A 24,406-nucleotide genomic window follows, 5' to 3' on the forward strand; every position below is an offset into this window, starting at 1 on the left:
TTCTTCACAAAAGATATATAAGCCAGGCGAGGTGGTGTACGCCTGTAATCCCAGTGACATGGGAGGCTGAAACAGGAGAATCTCAAGCTCAAGACCAGCCTTAGCAATTTAGCAAGGCCCTAAGCAACTTAATGAGACCCAGTGTCAAAATAAAAAGAGATGGGGATGTGGCTCAGTGGTTATATGTCCCTGGGTTCAATCCCCAGTACAAAGAAAAAAAAAGAGAAGAAAATATATAAAAAGCCAATAACACAACATCTTTAGTCATCGGGGAAAGACAACCTCAGACCAAAATATTACTACACATCCACTAGCAGAGCTAAAATTGAAAAAGACTGGAAACCCCATATGAGTCCTAGGACTGGCCAGTTGAGTGAAGCAACCGGAATTCCCATACTTTGTTCAAAGTGTAAAACTGAACATCCCTTTTGGGGAAAAAAAAGGCAATTTCTTAATATAGCTGAACTTATATCTCTCTTATAACCCAGCGATTCCACTCTTAGGTATTTGCCCAAAAGAAGTGAAAGTACATACACACACACACACACACACACCTGCATAAGAACGTTCATAGAAGATATCCATTAACAGAAATATTGATAAACTGTCCTATAAACAAGCTCATATGGTCCTACAGGGGAATTCATATAATTTAACTCTCTGGTTTGCTTTGGAGTTTTCTAGGATGCAGGACAACAAACATTAAATCTAGGAAACTCAAGAGCAAACAGGAAGACTGGATTACCTCAGCAATAAAAAGAACTAATTACTGATACATCCAGCCATATGGATAAACCTTAAAAACGTGGAGAGAACAAAACCTGCAAGAGTTCACCTTCTGAGATTCCATTTACATGAAGTTCTAGGCAGCTTGAGCTAAGCCACAGAATAGAAGGAGGGGAGTGTTTATACCTGGGGCATTGACTGATGGGAAGGGGTATACAGGAACTTTGGGTATCCATGATACTGTTATGTATTTGGGTAGAGATTGGGGTTACACAGGTGCTGAAGCCTTATTTTTCATTTTGTAATCCTGTATTTTGCAGGATGAATCTTATTTCGTTTTTTAAACCTATGAGTTTCTTTCATTGTTTTACATATGTGATTTAGCTACCGGTTGTTTTGTTTTATTCAATGATTCTTTGTTTTCTTACAACCTTTTTAAAAAGTTTTTATTAGTATTTACAAGTTTAAGCAGAGGGTCTCTATAGTATAACATATCCTTTCAAGCCATCATCTTATTTCTCAATGTAGTGAATATAAACTTCTTATGGTTATTTTAGGTAATTCTTATAGAATTCTGTTTTCTTGTTCTTGTTACCTTACTCTTCTTTAATAGCATAGTAATATTTTAAATTTTTTTTTAGTTGTCAATGGACATTTATTTATTTATGGCGCTGAGACTCGAACCCAGTGTTTCACATGTTAGGCAAGCCACTAAGCCACAACCCCAGACCCAATAGCATAGTACTTTTAAAACTACACCTGAGCAGAGAGTAGTGGTATGCATGTGTAGTCCCAGATATCAGAAGGCCTGGGCAGCATAGCAAGACCCTCATCTCAAAAAAAAATCTGGATTGGTTTTAGATTAACTTTTTTTGTTGTTAACATTTATTGTTTCAGATTTATGGAAGTGAATGAGCTCAAAGAAGATACTATGTCAACATCTTTCAAATGTATAAAATGTACATCTAAAATGTATAAAATATATATTATAAAGGAAATTACGTTCTAAAATTTTTAAATAATTTTTAGTTGTAGATGGACACAATACCTTTATTTTGTTTATTTATTTTTATGTGGTGCTGAGGATCAAACCCAGTGCTTCATACCTGTGAGGCAAGTGCCAGGAAGTCATTTTTGATAATAATTCTCAACAATGTTAGCCCCAGTACACCCCTCTAGTAGTAAGAGTTTCATAACTGTTTCTATCCTGAAGTTAATAATGTCTAACCTTCTGCACATATAAAATTCAACATAATTACTCTAGTTGTAAGATAAGAAAAAAAAGGTTATCAATAAATATGTCAATTATAGATTTGGGGCATGATATACTAGTCAGATATTTGTATCTAGACATAGAAACCATGAAGGGGCCAGTTGCAAATGCAGAATGTTACAAGGTATTTTGCTTTGGTCACATACACCAAGTAGTATTGCTGTCAATGTCATGATTTTTTGAAACATTCAAACAACTCTTCATAAAATTCTGAACAAAACAAAGTACAAATTTCCCTCTATTTACACATTATATGTCTTTTCTGGAAATTATTGCATATGTTTATGCAAATATAAACCTTTGTTTATATGTAAAACCGAGTTAAATTCAGCCCAGATAATTATAAACAGTTCTTAATCTTCATGAATATCCAGGAAGATATTTGAAAGTTACAAGATGAGGGAACAATTCTTCTATGTGGAAGACTCCCCTGCGAATTTCAGGTCATATACCATTCCTGGATCTTGTGTCCTAAATATCATAATCACTCCTTAATCTCAAGACAATCAAAATACAAAATTGCAAACACCATACAGGGATCTCTTTGAAAATGGTGTCATTTCTCAGAATGCTTTTAATGCATAAGATAAAATATATAGAATTACAAAGGAAACCAATTGTACTGAAATAAAAACCCCAAGTTAAGAATCCCTGCAAAAGGTGATATGTATACTCTTTTCCAATGTACATACTACTGTTGAGAACCACTAAGTTATAAGGGCTTTCTATATTTGGAAAAATGGTGAAAATTATGGGCTTAAAATGTTATATATTTGAGTACATTTGAGTGCCTCAATCATTTTATCATCCGCATAATGGCAAAATAGAAAACTAACATACACTCTCTAATGGACTGGAATAAATAGCTGAGGAACTGACTCTCTCTCCTACTTTGTAGCAGAAATTAAGTGTACCAAATGGACTGATGCTTCTATTTTCCATTCATTTCTCATGACTAAACTATCTGATTAGCATTAATTAAAGTTCAGATCTTTTGCCAATTTGTCTATTCATATGTTACTTAAGGGAATAGGTAACCTTGGCAGAACAAAATCTTCCTCCAGCTGCCATTTGGCAAGTTGGCAAAGAACTTACACACATTAGCTTACACATATTAAACACAACATGTAATTCTAGGAATAGGAATTGTAAAGCAAGATATCAAGAATTTATTTCAATAGGCACCCACTCAGTGCTTTCTAGGAGTGCTTTGTAAGAGGTGACCATAGGGCTGTGGACAAATAGCTTGTGATGACTAATGTGCAGAACATCATGATGATGAATTTTGTTTCTTTTAGGGTATGTCTCTGTGCCAGACAGTTGTCGTAGGCTCTGTAGTCATTCTTCTCTACTCGTCCAGAGCTTGTTATAATTTGGTGGTGATCACCATATCTCAGGATACATTAGAAAGTCCTTTTAATTATGGCTGGGATAATCTTTCAGATAAGGTAAGTATCTACCACATATTGCCAATCTTCCATTAGTATAATTGGTAATTAAATTAGCCTTAGCTAGGAGAAGATTTTAGTGTTGTTTTTTTTTTTGTTTTGTTTTGTTATTTTTTATTTTTATTTTTTTTATTGGTTGTTCAAAACATTATAAAGCTCTTGACATATCATATTTCATACATTAGATTCAAGTGAAGATTTTAGTGTTTGACATATGCACACGTTTATAGAATCTCTGTGTTTAAATATCCTAATTTTCATGTGACTTAAGCTCTTCCTTCAGAAAGAACTTTCAAAGGAGTATTTCCTTTATTTTTGTAAATAATAATAGTAACATAAGCCTGATGATCATAAACCTAATTTACCTTTTTAAAAAGATGATGTTTAAATAACACTACATGAATTAATCGCCTGTAGTTAGCCAATCGGCATATCTTTAATTTTTTGGATGAAATTAACTCTTCCTTCCCAAGAATTCCATATAATTAATATTGGCTTTGTTTTAGATGTGTAAATAGTGAGTTTCTTTAAAATATAGCATTACCCATCTTACTAGAAAGCATTCATATTTCCTTAGGTATCCAGATATTTACTGTAGTAATTGCCAGTACACTAGCTGTGCATATTCAACTTCCCAACATTCTCCATCCCCTTCCTGAAAGTGCAGTTTGACATAATTATATGTCATACTTTTTATTAATTTAACCTTGTACTGAATTTGAGGCAACCTAGAAATATCATGTTTATTTTATCTTTCCAGGGATAAGGAATTTTCACATGTGGTTCCATGTGGCAGATTCTCTTCACTCCTTTTCCCATTTTCCTCTCTCAACATCTAGTAGAAAAGAAACAAATTCATTATGTAGATTAGGCCCGAAAGTATATTTTTAAGTAGCAGCTGAGCTGAGTGACTTAACATGTTACATTTCTGTACAGGTCTAACTCAGGGTGAGTGCTATTGTGCCAGCCGAGCAGCTAGAATAATAGTCCCTTTTAAGCAACTCTCTTCAGACTATGAGGCCTAAAATTGGGTCATTCCTTGTTATCCAAAGATTAAAATTATTTTCATAAACTGATGCATTGAACAAATTAACAGCTTTTATTCTACTTAACATCAAAGCATTTTTATGTCCCATAAATGAAAAAGTATTGTTAATAAACCACAAAATATAGAAAATTTTAGAGTTTATATGCTTGTAACTGATGCATTTTAACTTAACCCAACCTAAAATGAGGCAATTATATAGAGTGATTGCTTATGCATAAAACAGGTATTAAAATGGTTCTGCCATGTTCTATTTACAGGCTCATGTAGAAGATGTAAGTGGAGAAGACTATATAGTATTTGGAATGGTCCTCTTTCTGTGGGAACACGTGCCAGCCTGGTCAGTGGTACTGTTTTTCCGAGCACAGAGATTAAGCCAGAATTTGGTATGATATCCTACTACCCCCCACTGCTTGTTTCCTTATTTTTTAAAAATATGGAACACATATTGATTTTCTATTTTTAGCAAAGTTTTAGACTAAAAATCTTTATAGATTCTAGCCTCTTTTCCTAGTTAAATAGCATGTACTATCTAATACTTTATTCACAGGCACCTGCTGGCATGATAAACAGTCACAGTTATAGTTCCAGAGCTTACTTTTTTGACAATCCAAGACGATATGATAGTGATGATGACTTGCCAAGACTGGGAAGTTCAAGAGAAGGAAGGTAGATGTAACAAAAATAACTTATTCTGAATTTAATATCAAAAGCTTGAAAGAACGAGTCTAAGCTTTAGCCCAAATATTAAAAAGGTGATTTAATGGAATATGTCAATAAATATGTAATACTGAAGCTTAAAGCAGTAGATGTCTAACCCAGGTGGTATCTACACTATAAAGAACTACCATCGGACTTAAAGCCTATATATTACCTTAGTTTGAGAAATGCATTGGGGACAAAATGTATTTCATTTCATTTTCAGGACCCTTGTTTCAGAGCTGGGGGGAGAAGGAGGGGGGTGAGCAGGGAAGGAATGCTGTTGTACTGATTACATATCTGTTTCTATATTCCTAGTGCTGTTCCAAATCCACAAAGAAACACTAGATAACTTTGGGAAGTTTAGGTGCCTGAGGAAATTTTCCTATGCCCTCTTGTTCCAAAACTACTGCAAGTTTTTAACTAGTGTACTCTTAGCTCTGTATCAGGGCAAAGAGAAAACCTAATGCACACCTTCATAATTCTTTGAACTTGATATAACATTTTGGGTAATGCTAACTTCATTTGGATAAGTTCCTTGAATGCAGTTTTTTGAGCCTATATTTTCATTTGTAAATAGGGAAGAAAATAGAACCTAGCTCAAAGGATTGTAGTGAAGGATGAGTGTATGTGTGTTTGTATACATACATATATGTCTTAGAATAGAGCCTAGAATAAAATAAGTACTATATTATTATTAATCATAGTAAGTTAATAAATGCTACCAGTTCTGAGAGGCGTGTATTCATTCTTTTGTAATATAATGTGATACAGATCAAAGATTCCAGATAGGTCATTGGATTTTATGAAAAATCATGGTTATTTTCAAAGAAACTTTCAGCATATTTGATACTGTTATGAAATTCATTGAAAATGTTAAAACTGCCAACGTGACTTCTCACATACTGATCATAGTCCTTTGGTTTCTTTTCCTTTTTTGTTGTTTGTTTGCAGTTTATCAAATTCGCAAAGCTTGGGCTGGTATGGCACCATGACTGGGTGTGGCAGCAACACTTACACAGTCACTCCCCACCTGAATGGACCTGTGACAGATACGGCTCCTTTGCTTTTTACTTGTAGTAATTTAGATATGAGTAATCACCATAGCTTATATGTAACACCACAAAACTGATAGCATTACCAAGTTGTGATTCTTGAATTGTTTTTCATGAATATGTATATTTGACGTGTTTAAATTCCATCTACATGAACATTCCATTATCTGTTGCAACTGAAAACAAAATCTGGAAACCTGGCTGTGTTTGGTGGAGAACACAAGCTGTTACTTTTGACCTCTGCTTAGTAAAATTAAGTAAAATGGAAAGTTTGGAGTAGGAGAAAAGATAAATTAGATTTTTAAGGCCTCCAAACATCCTGATTTTGGAACACCAACTGCATATTAGCATATTTGCACTTTTATCTCTGTTCTGAAAGAGTACACTGCAGTCCCCAATGTCATACTCCAGTGTTCACACTGGAATATTATGTACACCAAATTGGAAGGCACGTTTTCTACGAAAATCAAAGCCTATATATTTTGTGGTGTACTCTGTGGAATCTTTACCCGATTACAATTTTATGGTGTGAACAGTGCACAGTTTAGGCATAAAAATGCATCATTCATTTTAAAATCCACTAAATATATGTAATCATTGAAGACAGTTCTTTTAAGCATGAACTTAAAATACCAATTGAGATTATTCAAACAATCATTTTAAACAACTAATAGAATAATCCTTTACAGTAATGACCAGCAATGTTGTTTGGAAAGCCACAGTAATTTCTTCAAGAAGAAAATATACCAGTGAAAATTGTGTGGCTATTTTGAGTAGAATTGGTCGAGTGATTATTTTGTACAATTAAGATATATATGTAGTAGTTTAAGCATGATTCTTCAAGAAAGCAATAGTGATTTTTGCATAGGGAGATTTTGGTAGAAACTTCTTGGGACTAAACAAGTTTACAGATGCATTTAAGAATTGTTCATAAAATATGCATTCTAAAACAAATGTTTTCAAAAGCATCTGATCTAAAACAAAATAGCTGATCTTACCTATTGAATCAGGATTGTCCTCAGGTAAATTCAATCATGATACATTATTGCAGTGAACTTAAGTGCAATACTTTGTAAGACATATAATTCCTTCTTTAGTTTTTACATTTTTATACATTGTATATGGTTTAAAAACTAAATTGAATTCAAATTAATTTCAGTACTATACTAAATGAGCAAACTTAACATAAAAGTATGAATTAAGTATGTATAAAACCAGAGGTTAACAATATTTGAATATTTTAGAATTACATTAAAACTGTATTGAATGACCAACCCCAAGTCTAAAAAATATTACATATGGTAGGCTAAGACAATACAGAATTTTAAAATGCACTTTCTACCAGTGTCTATATGGAAAGTAGATGCTGAATACCTCAAGAAGCCAAGGGAACAGACAACAGGGAAGTTGTTACAACATGCTTAAAGATGATTATATACAATTGTCTTCTGATCTTTTTCTTCAGAATTGGAACTAATACAACTGTCCTTTTTCTTCTTCTTTGATTAGAACATTGTTTTATTTCTACTCCTATTTAAAATATCTTTCAGCTTTTTAATAACTGATATAGTGACTTCACAAAAGTTTAACAGTAGGTAAAACTCTTAAGGAAAAATTAAATTGTTAATACTTTTTATCTTTTGGGAGACTAGTACAAAGCCAAACAAATTTCCTCTTTTTATGATACAAAGGACTTTAAATTCAGTAGGTGTGCTGCCAAATCAAGCATGAAAGGACTTTAAATTCAACTGGATGCATACTAATAAATGTTACTTGGTATTTGTTTATAAATTCTCTTATACTCAAATTATTTAAAATTTTATAGTAAAAAAGTTAACCTTGGTATTAAGATGACAACAAAATAGTATATTTTTACCACATCCTCAGTTCCTAGATTTCAGAATGTCAACTATTTATTTTGCTGATCTAAATATCTACAGCTATCTGAAAAGATCTGTGTTGTCTTTGTTAAGCCTCAAGTTCAAGGTGATAAAATAATTTTTTTCCTATATCAAAGTTCCTATTTGACCAGGTAAACAATGATTAGTTTAATTTTTTCTCAAATAAAATACATTTGGTTCTTTTAGCTGCATTAGTTGATTATATCAAATTTGAAATTTATAAGTTTATCCTGTTATCACAGACTAGGATACCTAAATTCTTGCATTTGTCTCCTGATACACATCTCCTACAATATATCACCAAAGACGAAGAAAGATCTGGCCCAATTTTTGCTTAAAAATTCCAAAGCACTAGGAGCACTTTAAGTTTGGTCTCGAAAGAAGGAGTTGTTTATAAAATCAAAGGGCTACCGATTCCCTGTTCATCTTGCACTGAAGCACATAATGACAATTTCAAACCTTTCTTTTGTATTCATTAATTAGAAAAGTGAATTTCATTGCTTAAATATGTAATTCTACAGTGACTAGCAATATTTGTTATCATTTCATTTGGATGGTCATTAATTTTGAATCTCTTCACACTCATTGTAGCTGGTTGTAGTTTTATGGAAGATGTAATTTATAGCTAAAGTGGCTTTTTTATGCATAGCTGCCTTTTTTATTGTTTAACAGTGTTTCTCAGCTATATAATCAGTTTCAAACTGGTTATAAAAATATAGCTGTGGCCAATGAATGTATTGATTTGTCATTTCACTAAATTGTAACAAAACATTACTATTAAAAATAAAAAGTGTTTGTGCTTTTATTTAGGGGTCTGGTCATCTTCATTTCTTTTTTTATTAGAGCTTTATGGTTGGGGGTCTGGTTTTCTTAATCTTCCTTAATCTCCCTTATACTGAGTTTCTATCAGAGGATAAAAATCTTATAGTGTTATCATAGAAAAGAAAAAATATTAGGAATTACAAATGACAGCTTTCTTCTAGTGATCTCACAATTACTTGCATTTGAATCTTATGTTACTTAGTATTATACACCAATATGATACGAAGTGTCATATACTCTAAAATGCCAATGTTATTAGGTATTATGTATTTAAGCTAAAAAAAATCCTTATGTGAACTAATTTATAACACTTCTCTTTCCCCTTAGCATCGTAAACAGGGAATCAATTTGTTTAAACCATAATCCCAGCTATCTTTCACTATTCAAGAAATTACTCCGTGATGCTGCCTTTTCCTTTGAGAGTTCTCTGCCTGTCCCCAGACTAGACCCCATTTCATGGGCCACCAAAAACCATACCTGGGCTGGAGCTGGAGCTCAGTGGTAGAGCACTTCCTCACACATGTGAGGCACTGGGTTCAATCCTCAGCACCACATAAAAATAAATGAATAAATAGAAATATTGTGTCCATCTACAACTAAAAGAATTAAGAGAAAAAAAAAACACACCCAATCTCATATTGAACTTCAGTTTTATTGGCCCCCTAAATTCTATGAATCCTTGGAAGTCTACTGATCCTTGCTGTAGAGTGAAGTGAGTGGAGGTATTTGGCATGAAGGTATGACCTCTCATATGATAAATTTGTCACTTTAAAAGCAATTTATTCAACAAACATTTATTAAATGTTCATATGCCAAAAACTATGCCACGAAGATGCCAAAATGAATAAAGTTCCTTTTCCTGCCCTTGAGGAGCTCACATTCTAGTAAAGGAGACTTTCAAAAACAAAAACAATACAGTACAGTAAGTGATACAGTAGAGGTAGGCTGTAATTACAGTGGTGACACAATAGGAAGTTAGATGACGCTCCCTGAATACAGCAAGGGAAAGTCATAGAAGGAATGCTTATGCTGAGCCTGCAGGGATACATGGAAATTTCCAGGTGGGGAAGGATGGCTAGGACACTTGATGCAAAGAATATAGCTTTCACCAAGGTGTAGAGACCCAGCCACTTGCGGTATCTGAAGAACTACAAGTCTGGAAGTCTGTTTTTCAGCACATTAGGTGGGAAGACACAGGAGAAGAATTTGTACACCAAATAAAGGACTTCGGCTTTCTCCAGAAAGTTCATGAACTCAATGAAGGGTATAAAGCAGACAGTAAAATTGTCAGAATGCTCCCAGAAAGCCTAAACTGATAACACTGTAGAGCAACAAAGAGAAGACAAACTGGTTATAAGGAGACATGTTCATATAGTCCTTCGGGTAATAGCAATGAAATGGGAAGAGTGATGCATCAGAAAGGAGGAAGAAAAACAGTAGGAGAAGGTAGAGAAGAGGAATGAGGCAAGAAGACTTAGAAGATGATGGTTCTGAAATTAACCAAAGTAAGGAAAATAAAGAGTAGAGAGAATAAAAAGCGCTTAAACACACACTCAGGTGACCGTAGGACAAACATATGGAGGAGTTTGAGCTAAAGATAAGGATTTAGCAATCACTGAATTGGTATTTCCCAAGAGTAGGAAGTGGTATAGTAATAAAGAGACCAAGAATGAAAGTCTGAGGAATTACATTTTGGGAATAAATTAAGAGGCCAAAAAAGAGGGGTCCAAGAGCAAGTTAAATGAGGAACCCAAAGAGCAGAAATTTTTAAAGGAAGTTATCATCAGTAGTGTCAAACATGGGGGAAAAAGCCAAATAAAAAATAGTTTTATGTGCCCCCTCACCCTGAAAAAAGAAAGAAAAGAAATAGTTTGCGAACTGAACTATGGATTTAGAATTAGGATTTTAGACCTCACCGGAAGCGACTGAGAAGAACTAGGGCCAAATGCCAGATTTTAGTTAAGAGGTTAGGCAGACATAGGAAAGTGATGGTTTCAAAACTTAACTGGCTGTTGAAAAAGGTGTGGGGGGAGGAGCATAAGATGAGAAAAAAGTTTATACACAGATTTAATATTTAAGCCCATCTACCATATTTTCAGAGATGAGAAAGATCCTTAAACATTTATATATGGAAATCATTTCATAGTCCTTTGAGTTGCCAAAATAATTGACTTAATTAGTGAGTTAATGTTTTCTTTTCCTGCCCTATTCAGAGAAAATGGGGGAAGAGGGTGGAAGAAGGAAAACAGAACACATATTTTTTAACTTAATTCAGTGAACATTCAAAATATACCGAATACATATTCATACATTCATTTAACAAATATTTATTGGATACCAATTATGGGCTTGGCATTGTACCTGGCCTTAGGGTCATAGAAAAGAAAAAATATACAGTGTAAAGTGACAATTCTCAGCCATTATATAAATAAACCCTGCTTAACTAATAACATCAACATGTTATCCCTGCTAAGATTTATAGAAAGTGGGCACATAATTTTGAGGTATACAATTTCTTTTCCCCCACAATTATCATATGACATTAATTCCTAAGCTCCTTCAAGTATTTTTTCACTGAAGAGCTTCCACTAATGAAAATCTCCCAAATTACAGTTCACTTTTGGGGAGGCAAAGGAAATGAAGCTCATGTATAAAAAATAGAAACTGTATACTCTATGACTAAACAGATTACAACATAAAAAAGGTAATAAAACTTTAGATTATAATTAATAATAATTCCTTATTTTAAGGCTTATAGTATTATAGTTTCAGATTTGGGGATTTGGGGCTTCTTTTTCTAAGAAAATCAATTTTAGAAAATCATTCAGTATTACACACTAAAGTATTTAGGGTTAAAAGGGCAAGATGCCTGTAACTGACTTTCAAATGAGGAAAAATAGCATTTGTGAATATCTACACAGAGAGTATCAAAGACAAAGCAAATGTGAACAGTTGGCAAATCTGGGTAAAAGAATGTACTATTTTTGAAACTTTTCTGTAAATTTGAAATTATATAAAAATAAAAAGTTTTCCCCAAATTTAGTTTTAGGGAAAGTATTATGAGAATAAATATATAATCTATTCAATTTTTCACAACGCTTAGAAATCTCCTATGCCTTTGCCTTGTTATTATACTTTTTACATACCAAACAACCCAATCAAAATAGAAATATAACTCTCAACATGATTTATTTCATACCAAAGTATCTTAGGGTTTCCAAATAAAACACAGGACTCCCAGTTAAATTTGAATTTCGAATAAATAGTGAATAATTTTTAGTTAAGTATGTCCCAAATATTATATGCAACATATTTATATTTAAAAGAAAACTAGCTGTTGACCTGAAATTCAAATCCAACTGAGAATTCTGTATTTTTATTTGTTAAATCTGGCAACCCTAAATGTATTTAAAAATTCTAGACTATTACGGGCGATTCATGAAACTCATTACATTTTCTTATTAAATGCTTATCACATTGCCAGTTTTATTTTTGTTACATCTTCTTACACAGAATTGAGAGACTTAAAACATCATTCACCTAGTTTTATCATCTGTGAATCTGATAATCCTGCTTTTATTCAATATTAAACTTTAAATTTGTACCACATTATCAAAGTATTACTTTTACTCACAATAGTATTAAACATAGACTTAGCACAATTAAAAAAAATTACTTAAAACAATATAATTCTCCTTTACAAAAGCAGCTTTATATAAAATGTTTGGCTTAAGACTGTCATTGCTTTTATGCCTTTGAATGAAATTCCACTCTTTGGCCTCCATAGTCCAGAAATACGTATATTCAACTCGTTTTCCTTAATGAATATTTTGTAACAAGTTCCTGAAGTTTTCTAATTCTTTCACACTTGTAGAAATTCTGTAATCAAAAAATATTAACTCAGAAACCATTTTAGAAAAATTTGCTCTGTAAAAGTTATTCACTTTACATTTTTAAGAGTATAGAAAAATTTTAATTTATTTCAATAAATCAAAAGGTGCATAAACCATTTAATCTATTTTGATGTACTTCAGTTCTTAATTTGACATAATAAAATTGAAATAATATCATCCAGAAATTATTTTTAATTTAATTAAAGCAAAAAAATACATAATTATGGAGTACACAAGTATCAAAATACTTAAGTACTTTAAGTATTCAAAACTACATTCATTACTTAATATTAAAGTAATAAAGTACACAAGTATTTGTATAAAAGCATAAGTATTAAAATACTAAAGTATTTTAAGTATTCATAAATATATTCATATGCTTAATATTAAAGTACATAGTATAAAGTATATAAATGAAAAAATATTAAAATATTTTAAATATGTACAAGTATACAAATACTTAAAAATAACATGCTATTATTTATTAAATGTTCAAAGCTTTCAGTCTATAAAGAGTAAGGATAGTAAATGTATGAACAAATTATTCTGACAATTTTTACAAAATATGAAATTTGTTTCTTATTATTTTTTGTGTGTGTGCATGCACATGTGTATTCCTTATGTCAATAAAACTCTGTTAATCCAGCACGATAAAAATAACATAACACTCAGTGGAAATAACTGTCAAGCTCCTGGTACTTGAGAAATAATACTAAAGGTCAATTATTTCAAACCTCAAATACTAAATCATATTTCTTAAGTAAAGAAACAGTCCTTTAAAAATGTTCATTTTGGGGGTTGGGATTATAGCTCTGTGATAGAGTACTTGCCTAGCATGCACAAGGCCCTGGGTCCAAACTCTAGCACCACACATACATACACACAAAATGTTAATTTTTACAAATCTCAGCATTCTTTACATGATAAGCTAGAAGAAAATGCATTTACACTTAATTTTTTTTAATGTATGTTCCTTATTTCATGGTTTTCCTGCTACCATTTTGATAAAAAATAATTATTTTAAAAAGAATCATTAATCAGTAGAGTAAAGGGATCAGGGAAGGAAAAGGGAAGGTACAGGGATAGAGACTGATCAAATTATGGTATGTGCATGTATAATGTGGCACAATGAATCCCACTTTACATATAATTATAATGCACCAATAAAGAAAAAAATTATTAACCTTTTTATATAATAGTGAATTCACAGAGAAACTTACATGTATGCCTATATTAAACAACATACAATTTTTCAATGATCTGAAGAAAAATAATTAGACAGCACACAAAAACACTTTTAAACAATTAGAAAAACTGTACAAATTCAAAACGATGAATACTGAAATCTAATCAGTAAATTAATCATGAATATAAGACTCAACAGATGGAAATAAACAATCTGTGATTGTGTGTATCTACATTCTTGAAGTATTTCATAAGATCATATAATTCTGTAACAAGACAATTTCACTGAAAGGATATTCCTTACGTAGTTTTATCTGAGAGTAGATATGTTGCATTATTAGACTTACTTGGCTAGCAGAAACAATTTTAGTACATTCAAACTAACCTTCCAAATGCATTGAATAATGATACTATTTCTTGTCTGGTTAGATGGAATTCATAACTGGGTCCACTTTCTGGCATATTTGCTATCAATTTCTCAGAAAACAAGATCTTCAGAGCAGTCCCCAAACCCTGAGTCTATAATAGAAATAAAGAAAAGAATAAATAAACTAAGAAATTTTTTGTGGAAAAGATAAAAATGAGAAGTAGAACTAAACGAGAATTACCTACCTGAAGTTTTCCCCACAGTCGACATTTAAAACAACCAACACAATCCATGATTCTTGAAATATTTCTAAAATGCAGTCTAAAGTCCTCCTAAAAACAATTTACCAAAATTTTATTAAGATGTAATATATGGTCAACTAATATGTATTTTCTAAGTGCTTTCTATGTGTCTAACACTGGTCAAGGTACTATAGCATACTTAAAACATTCATTGAACATCTCCTACACACTAGAATTTTACATATACACTCTTATTAATGTTCACCACAACTCCAAAAGTAAATGTTATTATAATCTACCCCTAATGAATTAACAAGATTCAAAAAAGTTAGATACTTTGCCTAAATTCCCACATCTAGTATATAACAAACTTAGAATCCAAGTCTGCCTGACTCCAAAATGATATGCAAAAATATGAAAAGTAACTTGGTTGATGTGACTTGTTATATGCGATTATTAACTGTGTGTCAATATGTGGTAGGGGGAGATATAAGAAGGTACCATTTACCAAAAAGAGGGAGGGAGGGTTGGAAGAAAACTTTGGTTTCACAAAAGTTAAATTACAGCCCTTCGTTCAGGTATTAATTAGGTAAAACAATCAGATATTTTATTATTATTAATGTCAACATTATTATTAATATGCAAAATATAATGAATACTCATGGACCTACCACCAAGTTTTAGAAAGAAACCATTTCAAGTACAATTGAAGCTCCCTATGTATCACTCGAAAGAATATATCCCACCCTGTATTACCATGCTGAATTCAGTGTTTACTATTACCTTTATGTTTTTATGCATATGTATATATCCATGAACATTAGATTATTATGTTGTTTACAATGTAGCAACATGCACCCAGCTTATCCAAAAGTAGCATATGTTCTTAAGGAATAAAAAAATAAAAAAGGGAAGTCCAAGAACACATCTTTCTTTTACTCCAGGGGGAATTATTAATTGATCCTCCAAGTGACTCTCTCTGTCCTGTCTTAGACTGGAATCCCTCAGAATTTTAAAACTTTTGAAAACTGTCATACAATTCAGATAGAACATCTATTATTCCAGTTGATCTATAATTTAGAAAGCATACAGTATTTTTCTTTACATAATGTAATAAACCATACACTGGCTCAACAAGATGAGAACAGGACTACATATCTAAAACTAGGAATAAATCAAAGATTGGCATCAACTGTATTCAGAGCAGATCTCAAATTGCTCTGGACACAAACTTTTCCCACTTGCTTTATTCAGCTGGAAACCAAAACAGCTATAATATGTAAATAATTTTTACTAAGATCCAGATCTTGTATCTCTATTTAGTACAAAGCCCAAATTATTAATTGTTACTATATATTAAAATATTCTCAATCTTTTGTTTCTGTGTCTGTTCAATAAAAGCTAATCCTAATTTTAAACACACTTTTAGGAATAACTACCAAACAAAATTACTCTAGATAGATTTCATGATTTAAGGTTTCCCTTAAACTAGTGTTTTTGACCTTAACTTAGGGCACTCATTGTTGCTTAGAGTGGCCAAATAAATATTATAAAATTAAAAGCCAGCACATGAAATAGCATGAATCTTCTACATAGGTAAACTTAATACACTAGAACCAAATTAATAAGACGAGAAACTGACTAGTCCAGAATAGGAGAAAATCATTGAGCATTCCACCAAAAAAAAAAAAAAAATCACATTTAACAATTTGAGACTATACCAAAGTTATCTCAGATTGGAAAAAACTAGGATCCTTAAATAACCTAAATCACTTCAGTTTCCCCTTGCTCAGGCATACAGTTTTAGGTCATTGTTTTCAACTACAGTCACTTGACAGAATGATCAAATATGATATGGTTACAGGCTGTGATTTATACTCAGTGGCACCAACTGCCCAATTCTTGCCCAAATTCTCAAATGTTTTATAAGCCTTCAAATGAGACCATGTTGTATTTTGAACACTAAATAACTCCATTTCATGCAAGTTGTCTATTTCTAGCCACACATTGATAGAATATAAAGAAGTCACAATGAGATTATTTGAAATGAATTTATAAATATGAGTATTCAAATCCAAGTTTACCAGAAACTACTTTTTTAAAGTAAATATCTGATAATAACATGATAACATGTTTTCCTGTTTTTTTATTTTTCATTGCTATAAAAGATTCAGAAAAATTCTCTTAGCAAGGACTCTCTACATAAACCTCACAAGACATAAAAGCTGAGTGTTTTGGAGTTTTGAGCAAATTAAAACATTGTGAGAAATATTTCTAATTTGCACAATCTAAAAAGAGCTGATGCCAAAACACTCTCCAATAAGCCAGCAAGTGAACTAAAAATAAAGAACATATTGAAAATAGTAAGAAAAAAAGAAATCTTATTGCAGCATCTTCCCCCTCACTTTCAAGTTCCTGGAAGCTGTTTGGGAGGTTATATAATCACTGAAGTATGTTTTTGTAGCAAGAATGCTTTAAGTAGGAGATAGATGGGAGGTCAAGAATAACTATTATCTAACGGGAAAAAAAAATAAGTGCAAAAAGTACTTTCTTTGCTAACTGCATAAAATCAGTTTCTGTCATCATGGAAAGAAAGAATAAGAAATGGGAAGATGGGCTGGGGATGTGGCTCAAGCGGTAGTGCGCTCGCCTGGCATGCGTGCGGCCCGGGTTCGATCTTCAGCACCACATACAAAGAAAGATGTTGTGTCTGCCGATAACTAAAAAATACATATTAAAAAATTCTCTCTCTCTCTCTCACTCTCTCTTAAAAAAAAAAAGAAAGAAATGGGAAGATGGTTATAAATATTCTGGTGAAATCAGATTGAACGCAGTGGTTCTAAGGGCCACCTGCCTTTGCTTACCAGTAGCTTTGTAGAAAGAACAGTAACATAATTTCTCTTAATCCCCCAAAATATTTTTAAGATCCTTTGGGGATAGGAGCTATCTATCTCTTTGATGACAGAAATCACATAGTGTTTAATAAATCTCTGCACATCTTCCTAGTAATATTTTACATTTGTGGTTTTTTGAGGCAAATACATACTCAGAAATGGTCTTGCCTAAGGTTGTTCCCCTGCTAAGAAGCAAGACAATGACCAGACCCCATTTTGTGGGGTGTCATATCTGTCCTTTCCACAACAGATGCTGGTATCACTACATCTGCCTTTAACTTCCAGTAAATAAGATAAAGGACAACACATCACGATGTGCCTGTTCTCCCTGAAGACAATCTTCTAATTTAACCAATACCATTTTAGAAATATCTGCAGCAAAAGATAAACTAGTACTGCCAGATTAATACTGCCACTCATGCTCTGGATCCCTTCCCTGTAATTTATACCCTCTATTTACTACATAAGACCATCAATGTAAAAGCCATTTGTAAAGTATACAGAGATACACATCTTCCCCCCTTGTTATTCTGAACATAATAAAAATGAGATCTCAACTCAGACTTGCTTGTAGATTTCCTTTTTTTAAGGGAAAGGAAAAACTATGACTCCAATTTTTCTTGTATTTCAGAATGTGTATCAGGATTTACCATTATTATAAATAAATGTATTTATTTTTTAAAATTGACAAATGCTAATTAGATATTCTTATGGGGTATAATATGACATTTTTATAAATTTTACAAGGTGGAATGGTTAAATCAGGCTCATTAACAAATCCATTACCCACATATTTATTTGGGTGTGGTGAAAATATTTAAAATTACTTTCATCAATTTTTAAAATATACATTATTTATTGTAGTTGCCATTGTGTGCAACAGATCACTGAAGATTCTTCCTCATGACTGAAGCTTTGTACCCTTTGATCAACATTGTCTGTTTCTTCATCTATTTCCCTCCCAGCTTTGATAAACATCATTTTACTCTTTACCTCTATAAGTAATACATAAGTTCATGTTCATACTTGCATGCTAATCAGTTTTTAATCTAATAATTAAGTTAAACTATAAAATAATTACCTTTAGTTTGTGTGCTTCTTTTTTATCCCCAGCAAAAAATGAATTCTCATCAAAATGCAAAGGAAATGACCTAAATTTTAAAATAGAGATTATTCACTTTATGTATTCTTAATATTAAAGGTATTGCTAATATAGTATTTTATCAGTCAGCAATAAATAATTAAAATAGAGTAGAAAACAAAGTAAAACCAACACTCTGATGCAAACAAATTCTTATCCTCAAATCTAAAGGCCAATTATACAATATAAAGTTTGGTCCCAAATGCAATCTGTCCAACTAAATATAAAAATAAAGCAAGAATCAAGTAATAAGATAATGTCTCTTAAAACTAAAAATGTGTGGTTTTTTAGTACACAGATCAACACAAAAACAAAAACTAAATTCTAAAAGACCGATGGGCAAGTATGGTTTTTAATTATTTTAAAAATAGTTTCACTTTCTTTAGATATATGTTTAAGCATTTAACTTTGGCTATCACTTATTACTCTTCTATTAATGCAAAGCTGTAATTTACTTGATTTCGTGAAGTATTTCCAGAAGTAACATTTTGTTTTCTGCATCCTGAATTTTATTTCCAGTGAAGAGTTGAAAATCTGGGCGCTCAAAGAATGGCAACACTTTAGACAAAGCTCTTAATTCTATCAAGTACAGAAAATACAGGTTCTTAAGCCTTCTTGGACCTTCTCCTTCAGTCAAAATTCCATCAAACCGTTGTTGAAACTCTGTAATGTTGTGTCCCCATTTCTTTTCCAACCAGGTATCTGGGAAGTAAGAAGAATTACATAGTAAAAACTGAATTTCATAATTTTATAATTAATTTCTACTTTAATTACAGAAGTTAATTTCATTTTGTATTTTAAAATATATAATGAGGGCTGGGGGTGTAGCTCAGTGGAACAGTGCTTGCATGAATAAAGTCTTGGGTTAGATACCCAGCACCACAAAAGACAAAAAACAAACAAACAAATAAAACACTAAAATATATAATAGATAAAACCAAGAAAACTGTTTTTTCATAATTTAGCCTTTAAGCTTTCTATATTGGTATTTTATCTTCTAGAATGTATCCTTACAACTAAAATGAATACAATTTTTACCAAAAAAGCAGGTTTTAATAAAAAAATTAAATTTCTGCATGTAAAGATATTCATAAGGGCTGGGGTTGTGGCTCAGTGGTAGAGTGCTTGCCTAGCATGTGTGAGGCACTGGGTTCGATTCTCAGTACCACATATAAGTAAATAAAATAAAGGTCCATCAACAACTAAAAAAAAATTTTAAAAATTCATAAAACTGAAATATATAAAAGTGACCATCTGAAGTTACTAATGAGTTTGAAGAGCTGTTTCCAAAAAAGTTACGATATTTTGTTTCTAAGAAGTAAAATCCTGTAACTCCAGAATATGCTATTGATGAAAACCAACCATCGTCTCATTTTCCAACCACATCCCTAAAGAATAAAGACCTGCATGACATTCCTTACCTCTGAAAACTAGCACACAAATAAAAAGGTGCTGATATAATAATATTTAACAAATAACAGAATGTGCTATTAGGAGCTGTTTTAATTCCCAGAACAAAGAATATTTCTAAAATGACGTGTATAATTTTGAGCAGCTTCTTAAAAGAAGGTGAAGAAAGTTAATGTGCTGAACTGCATCCATAATTCCGACATTCCTGAGTACTACAAATTAAAAATGGATTTTTACTGCCTAATATTTCGTCAGGCAAATATCAGGGACTTTTTGAGAGTACCTGAAAATAATATGTTGCCACTGCTGGGTATGGTGGCACACGCCTGTAATACCAGCAGCTTGGGAGGCTGAGGCAGGAGGATCTTGAGTTCAAAGCAACCTCAGCAAAAGCTAGGTGCTAAGCAACTCAGTGAGACCTTGTCTCTAAATAAAATATAAAATAGGGCTGAGGATGTAGCTCAGTTGTCAAGTGCACTGGTTCAATCCCTGGTACCAAAAGAAAAAAAAAAAACATAAATATAACATACCTTGTAAAAGATATCTCGCACTCAAATGTACATTAATGCTTGCATGGAGGCCAGATATGAGTCTGTAGAATGCCCTTTTTTCTACACAAAGACCTAAAAATAAAATCAGTGATTTGCAAATAAAATTTCATATGTGAGTCTTGTGACTATAAAAATTAATTTCATGACTGTAACAATGAGGGGGGAAAATCATTTAAATTTATTTTACCTTCTAGCCAACTGTAAAAAGCATTCTCTGAAATTAAAAGAAAAATAAATTACAAGATTGTAAAAATACCAAAATACAATTTTTCAAAAGTTTTAAAGCATTATACCAAACTTACGGCAAACACTGTTTTAAAAACTGTTCAACCTAAACCAAATCTTATTTGCAATTTTCTCAAAGGAAGAAGAGAAGTTCTTGATATGGATTCAGTTAAGTACTATTCTACTCAGAATCTAAAAGATTTTAGTATTACCTTAGGTAGCCCCAGTCTCATAACTTTCTGAATAAAGAGTTCATATGATGTCAAAATACAGAATTTAAATAGTAAATCTATCAAAAATTGGAAAATACCTAGCTTAAATAACAATTCATGCTATGAAAATTATTGTTAGAAAAATTAAAATTATAAAATCATATTAAGTTTAATATTTGTATACAGTGGATGACATTATGTTCCATTTGTCTTCATAACTCCATAAAGCAAAATGCAAACAGCAAACTAGGTAAAATGTATGTTACAAACACAACAAAGGTATAATGTCCTAAATGTATAAAAATCTCATAAACTGAATAAAATATTAAAATGTGGCTGAGGTTGTAGCTCAGTGGTAGAGCACTTGCCTAGCATGTGTGGGGCACTGGGTTCAATTCTCAACACCACATATAAGTAAATAAAATAAAGGTCCATTGACAATTAAAAATATATATATTTAAGAAAAAAATGCTAAAATGCCATTAAAGAGGGTACAGAAGATGAATAGGAACAGGAAAAAACACAAATGGTGACAGACAAAAATTGATGTTTTACCAGTAATAAAAAATTCAAATTAAAAGCTCTACCACTTTTCCTATCAAATCAGTAAATATAAAAATATGATAAAACAATGCTGACAAAGGTGAAAAAATAACACATAAATATATTTATATGTTACAAGTAAAGTAGGTACATATATATGGAGAAATACATAGAAAGTAGCAAAATGTTAATAGAAAAGCAGTGTGAAGTAGTAGCCAAGAACATGGTCCCCGGAGCCAAACTTCTTGATTTGAATCCTAACTGCTACTTGTAAGTCACATGATTTTAGCCAGACTGCTTCTGAACCTCTCTGGGACTCATTTTCCTCATCAATAAAATGGGGATAGAAATAATACCTCTTAGGATTGTTGAAAGAATTAAATGAAATTATATTTATATATTTGCTTAAAAGAGTGCCTCTCAAGTAGTTACCATTATTATTTTGGGGCTGTGGGATTATAAGTAATTCATTTCTTTATGAAATTTTTCTTTTTTTCAACCATGAATTAGGGGGCTAGGGATAATACTGCTTGGGACCTAGCCTTCCAATAATATTTTCAGTTCAGTTCAGTTTTATAATCCCAAAATAGCTATTCTCAATTTAACCTGACTGTGGTCTAGTTCAACAAGCACCTAATATGACAGTTGTCAGTAATAATGTTTGACATTAGGCCAAAATCAATTTGGCATTTATAAACGAGATAGTTTCTCTAAGAATTGCTCCCACAGATTAGTGATCTTTTCTTTGATAACAAGAGACAAGTCATGGTCTTATAGATAAGTATTGGAAAAGCAAAGTAGCCTTCTCTACTGTAGCTTGACTATAGCACAGAACTATATTAATCCCCGAGGTAGAATAAGGTTACTCAAAATTGAAAATCACCTCCACTACTAACAAATGAGAGGCAACTTAAGAAAAAATAACATTACTGCTAAAAATTTCTCATTCAAACAATTCAGTTCTGATTTAGCATTTCATTTAGCTGCTACAGTCATTATAACATAAAGTACAATGATACAATAGCAATGTTATCAGACTTTATTGTCCTGTTATTTAGACATAATGCATAAGTAATTCATAAAATCATGTTCAGAAGATACAAGACTTTGAGGAAGAGAAATGTGATTGTTTGTATTTTAGCAGTTTCATTTAGATGAGCTAAAACTAAGCACTGATTCAGTCTTTTCATACCATTAGCATGTGTTTTTAAAACAAAATTATTTTCAAAAAGACAAACTGAACCTAAAATAGGTTAAAAATTCTTAGCATTACTATTAACTTAGACTTGGCAAGAGCATAAGCCCTAGATGCCAGCTCTGGAATCAATATTCCAATCATGTCCAGGACCTTCCTATATGATACCAGTAGCAGATCCCAGACTTCAACCAAAGAGGAAGAAGTCTTCCCTGCCAGAGTATGTGTGTGGGAGGGTGGGGGCATTGAAGAGGAGAGGGTGGACAGCCCAGTAAATGGCAGCTGGGCTGTTGGGCTGAGGAGGAAAGGCATGCTGAGCACAGACACAGCAGTCACTGTCCTAACCTGCGCTTTCACCTCCAGAATTTTAGATAAAGAAATAAAAATAAGTTCTTCTGAGTCGCAAAGGTAGGAAGGAAAAAGAGTTTAATTTTAAGCATCCAAATATATGAGCAAAGGCATGTATGTAATGTATGATAAAGAAATTATACTTACCTTTACCTTTTCCTGAAAAACAAAACAAAATGCTTATTATTATAAATTCCTTCCAGCTGCCCCTTTTATACTGATGCACTTTCATTAAAATGACACTTTTAATGATTATTTTTAGTCCAGTTAGTTCATCTCCAACAAGTAAAATCTAAAGGTGAGACACCCATGATTACAACTCTACTTAGCAGTGGTATGGACTGTGCCTTGTTAGACTAAATGGCATTATCTCCAAGAGGATGCATGACAAGTACTTCTACTCATGTAAGATTTAATATGGGTGACAAGAGAGAAAAATTGAACCGAAATCTGAGAGTACTGTTAAATATCTTAAGGACTTATGTTTATTTGGCTATCAGAGTCTTTTTCCACATTTATTATCCTAAAATTATAACATAATTTTTGTTAAAGATTTGTATCGTTGCTTTTTTAAATTTTTTTACATTTTTTTTTTTTTTATGTAGTGCTGAGGATTGAACCCAAGGCCTCACATGTACTAGGCGAGTGTTCTACTGCTGAGTCACAACCCCTGTCCTGTATCATTGCTTTTAGGTTTAAAAGAATATTATAAGATTTAGACCTAGAAATATTTTCAAAGACTATGATCCAAACTGTACATGATGTAGCAGTTTGTACATAGCTGCTTATTTATGATCTTGGGAGACTAAGGCAGGAGGACTTCAAGTTCTGGACCAGCCTCAGCAACACAGTGAGGCCCTGTCTTAAAATAAAAAATAAATTTAAAAAAATGGATGGAGATGTAACTTAGTGGTAGATCTGGGCTCAATGCCCAGCACTAAAAATAAATATATAAACAAATAAAGTTTATTTATCCCATTTTTCTTTAATGCCATCATTGTTTGATTATTAAATATATACTCATTGCAAATATGTTTAAGAAACATATTTCTCTCTCACTCTCTCTTTTTTTTATAGTGCTGGGGATTGAACCTAGGGCTTTGTGCAGTGAGGTAAGCACTCTACCAACTGAACTATATCCCCAGCCCATGTTTCTTAAATAATAAATGTTTAAGAAGAAAAAAAGAGATAAAATAAAAAGTTACCCAGAACTCCTCCCCTTACCATTTAT

At 32.2% G+C, this 24,406-nt stretch overlaps 2 protein-coding genes across 2 annotated transcripts in view; one reads left to right on the forward strand and one right to left on the reverse strand.

The window, feature by feature from the left end:
- The window catches only part of Gpr137c (G protein-coupled receptor 137C), a 49,467-nt gene extending 40,515 nt beyond the window's left edge, over positions 1–8,952 (forward strand). The window contains exons 5-8 of the mRNA XM_015480193.2: positions 3,298–3,447; positions 4,753–4,878; positions 5,043–5,161; positions 6,146–8,952. Of these exons, the coding sequence (XP_015335679.1) occupies positions 3,298–3,447; positions 4,753–4,878; positions 5,043–5,161; positions 6,146–6,323 (573 nt within the window). The 3' untranslated portion in view covers positions 6,324–8,952. The remainder of the gene's footprint in view (positions 1–3,297; positions 3,448–4,752; positions 4,879–5,042; positions 5,162–6,145) is intronic.
- A 795-nt stretch (positions 8,953–9,747) lies between these two features.
- Positions 9,748–24,406, reverse strand: part of Ero1a (endoplasmic reticulum oxidoreductase 1 alpha) — a 45,875-nt gene continuing 31,216 nt past the window's right edge. Inside the window, exons 9-16 of the mRNA XM_015480889.2 lie at positions 23,323–23,334; positions 20,840–20,866; positions 20,632–20,724; positions 19,147–19,393; positions 18,632–18,701; positions 14,660–14,746; positions 14,433–14,566; positions 9,748–12,848 (exon numbers count right to left, since the gene is read on the reverse strand). Coding sequence (XP_015336375.1) covers positions 12,788–12,848; positions 14,433–14,566; positions 14,660–14,746; positions 18,632–18,701; positions 19,147–19,393; positions 20,632–20,724; positions 20,840–20,866; positions 23,323–23,334 — 731 coding nt within the window. The 3' untranslated portion in view covers positions 9,748–12,787. The remainder of the gene's footprint in view (positions 12,849–14,432; positions 14,567–14,659; positions 14,747–18,631; positions 18,702–19,146; positions 19,394–20,631; positions 20,725–20,839; positions 20,867–23,322; positions 23,335–24,406) is intronic.

This window comes from Marmota marmota, unplaced genomic scaffold (genome assembly GCF_001458135.2).
Source record: "Marmota marmota marmota unplaced genomic scaffold, marMar, whole genome shotgun sequence".
Taxonomy (NCBI): domain Eukaryota; kingdom Metazoa; phylum Chordata; class Mammalia; order Rodentia; family Sciuridae; genus Marmota; species Marmota marmota.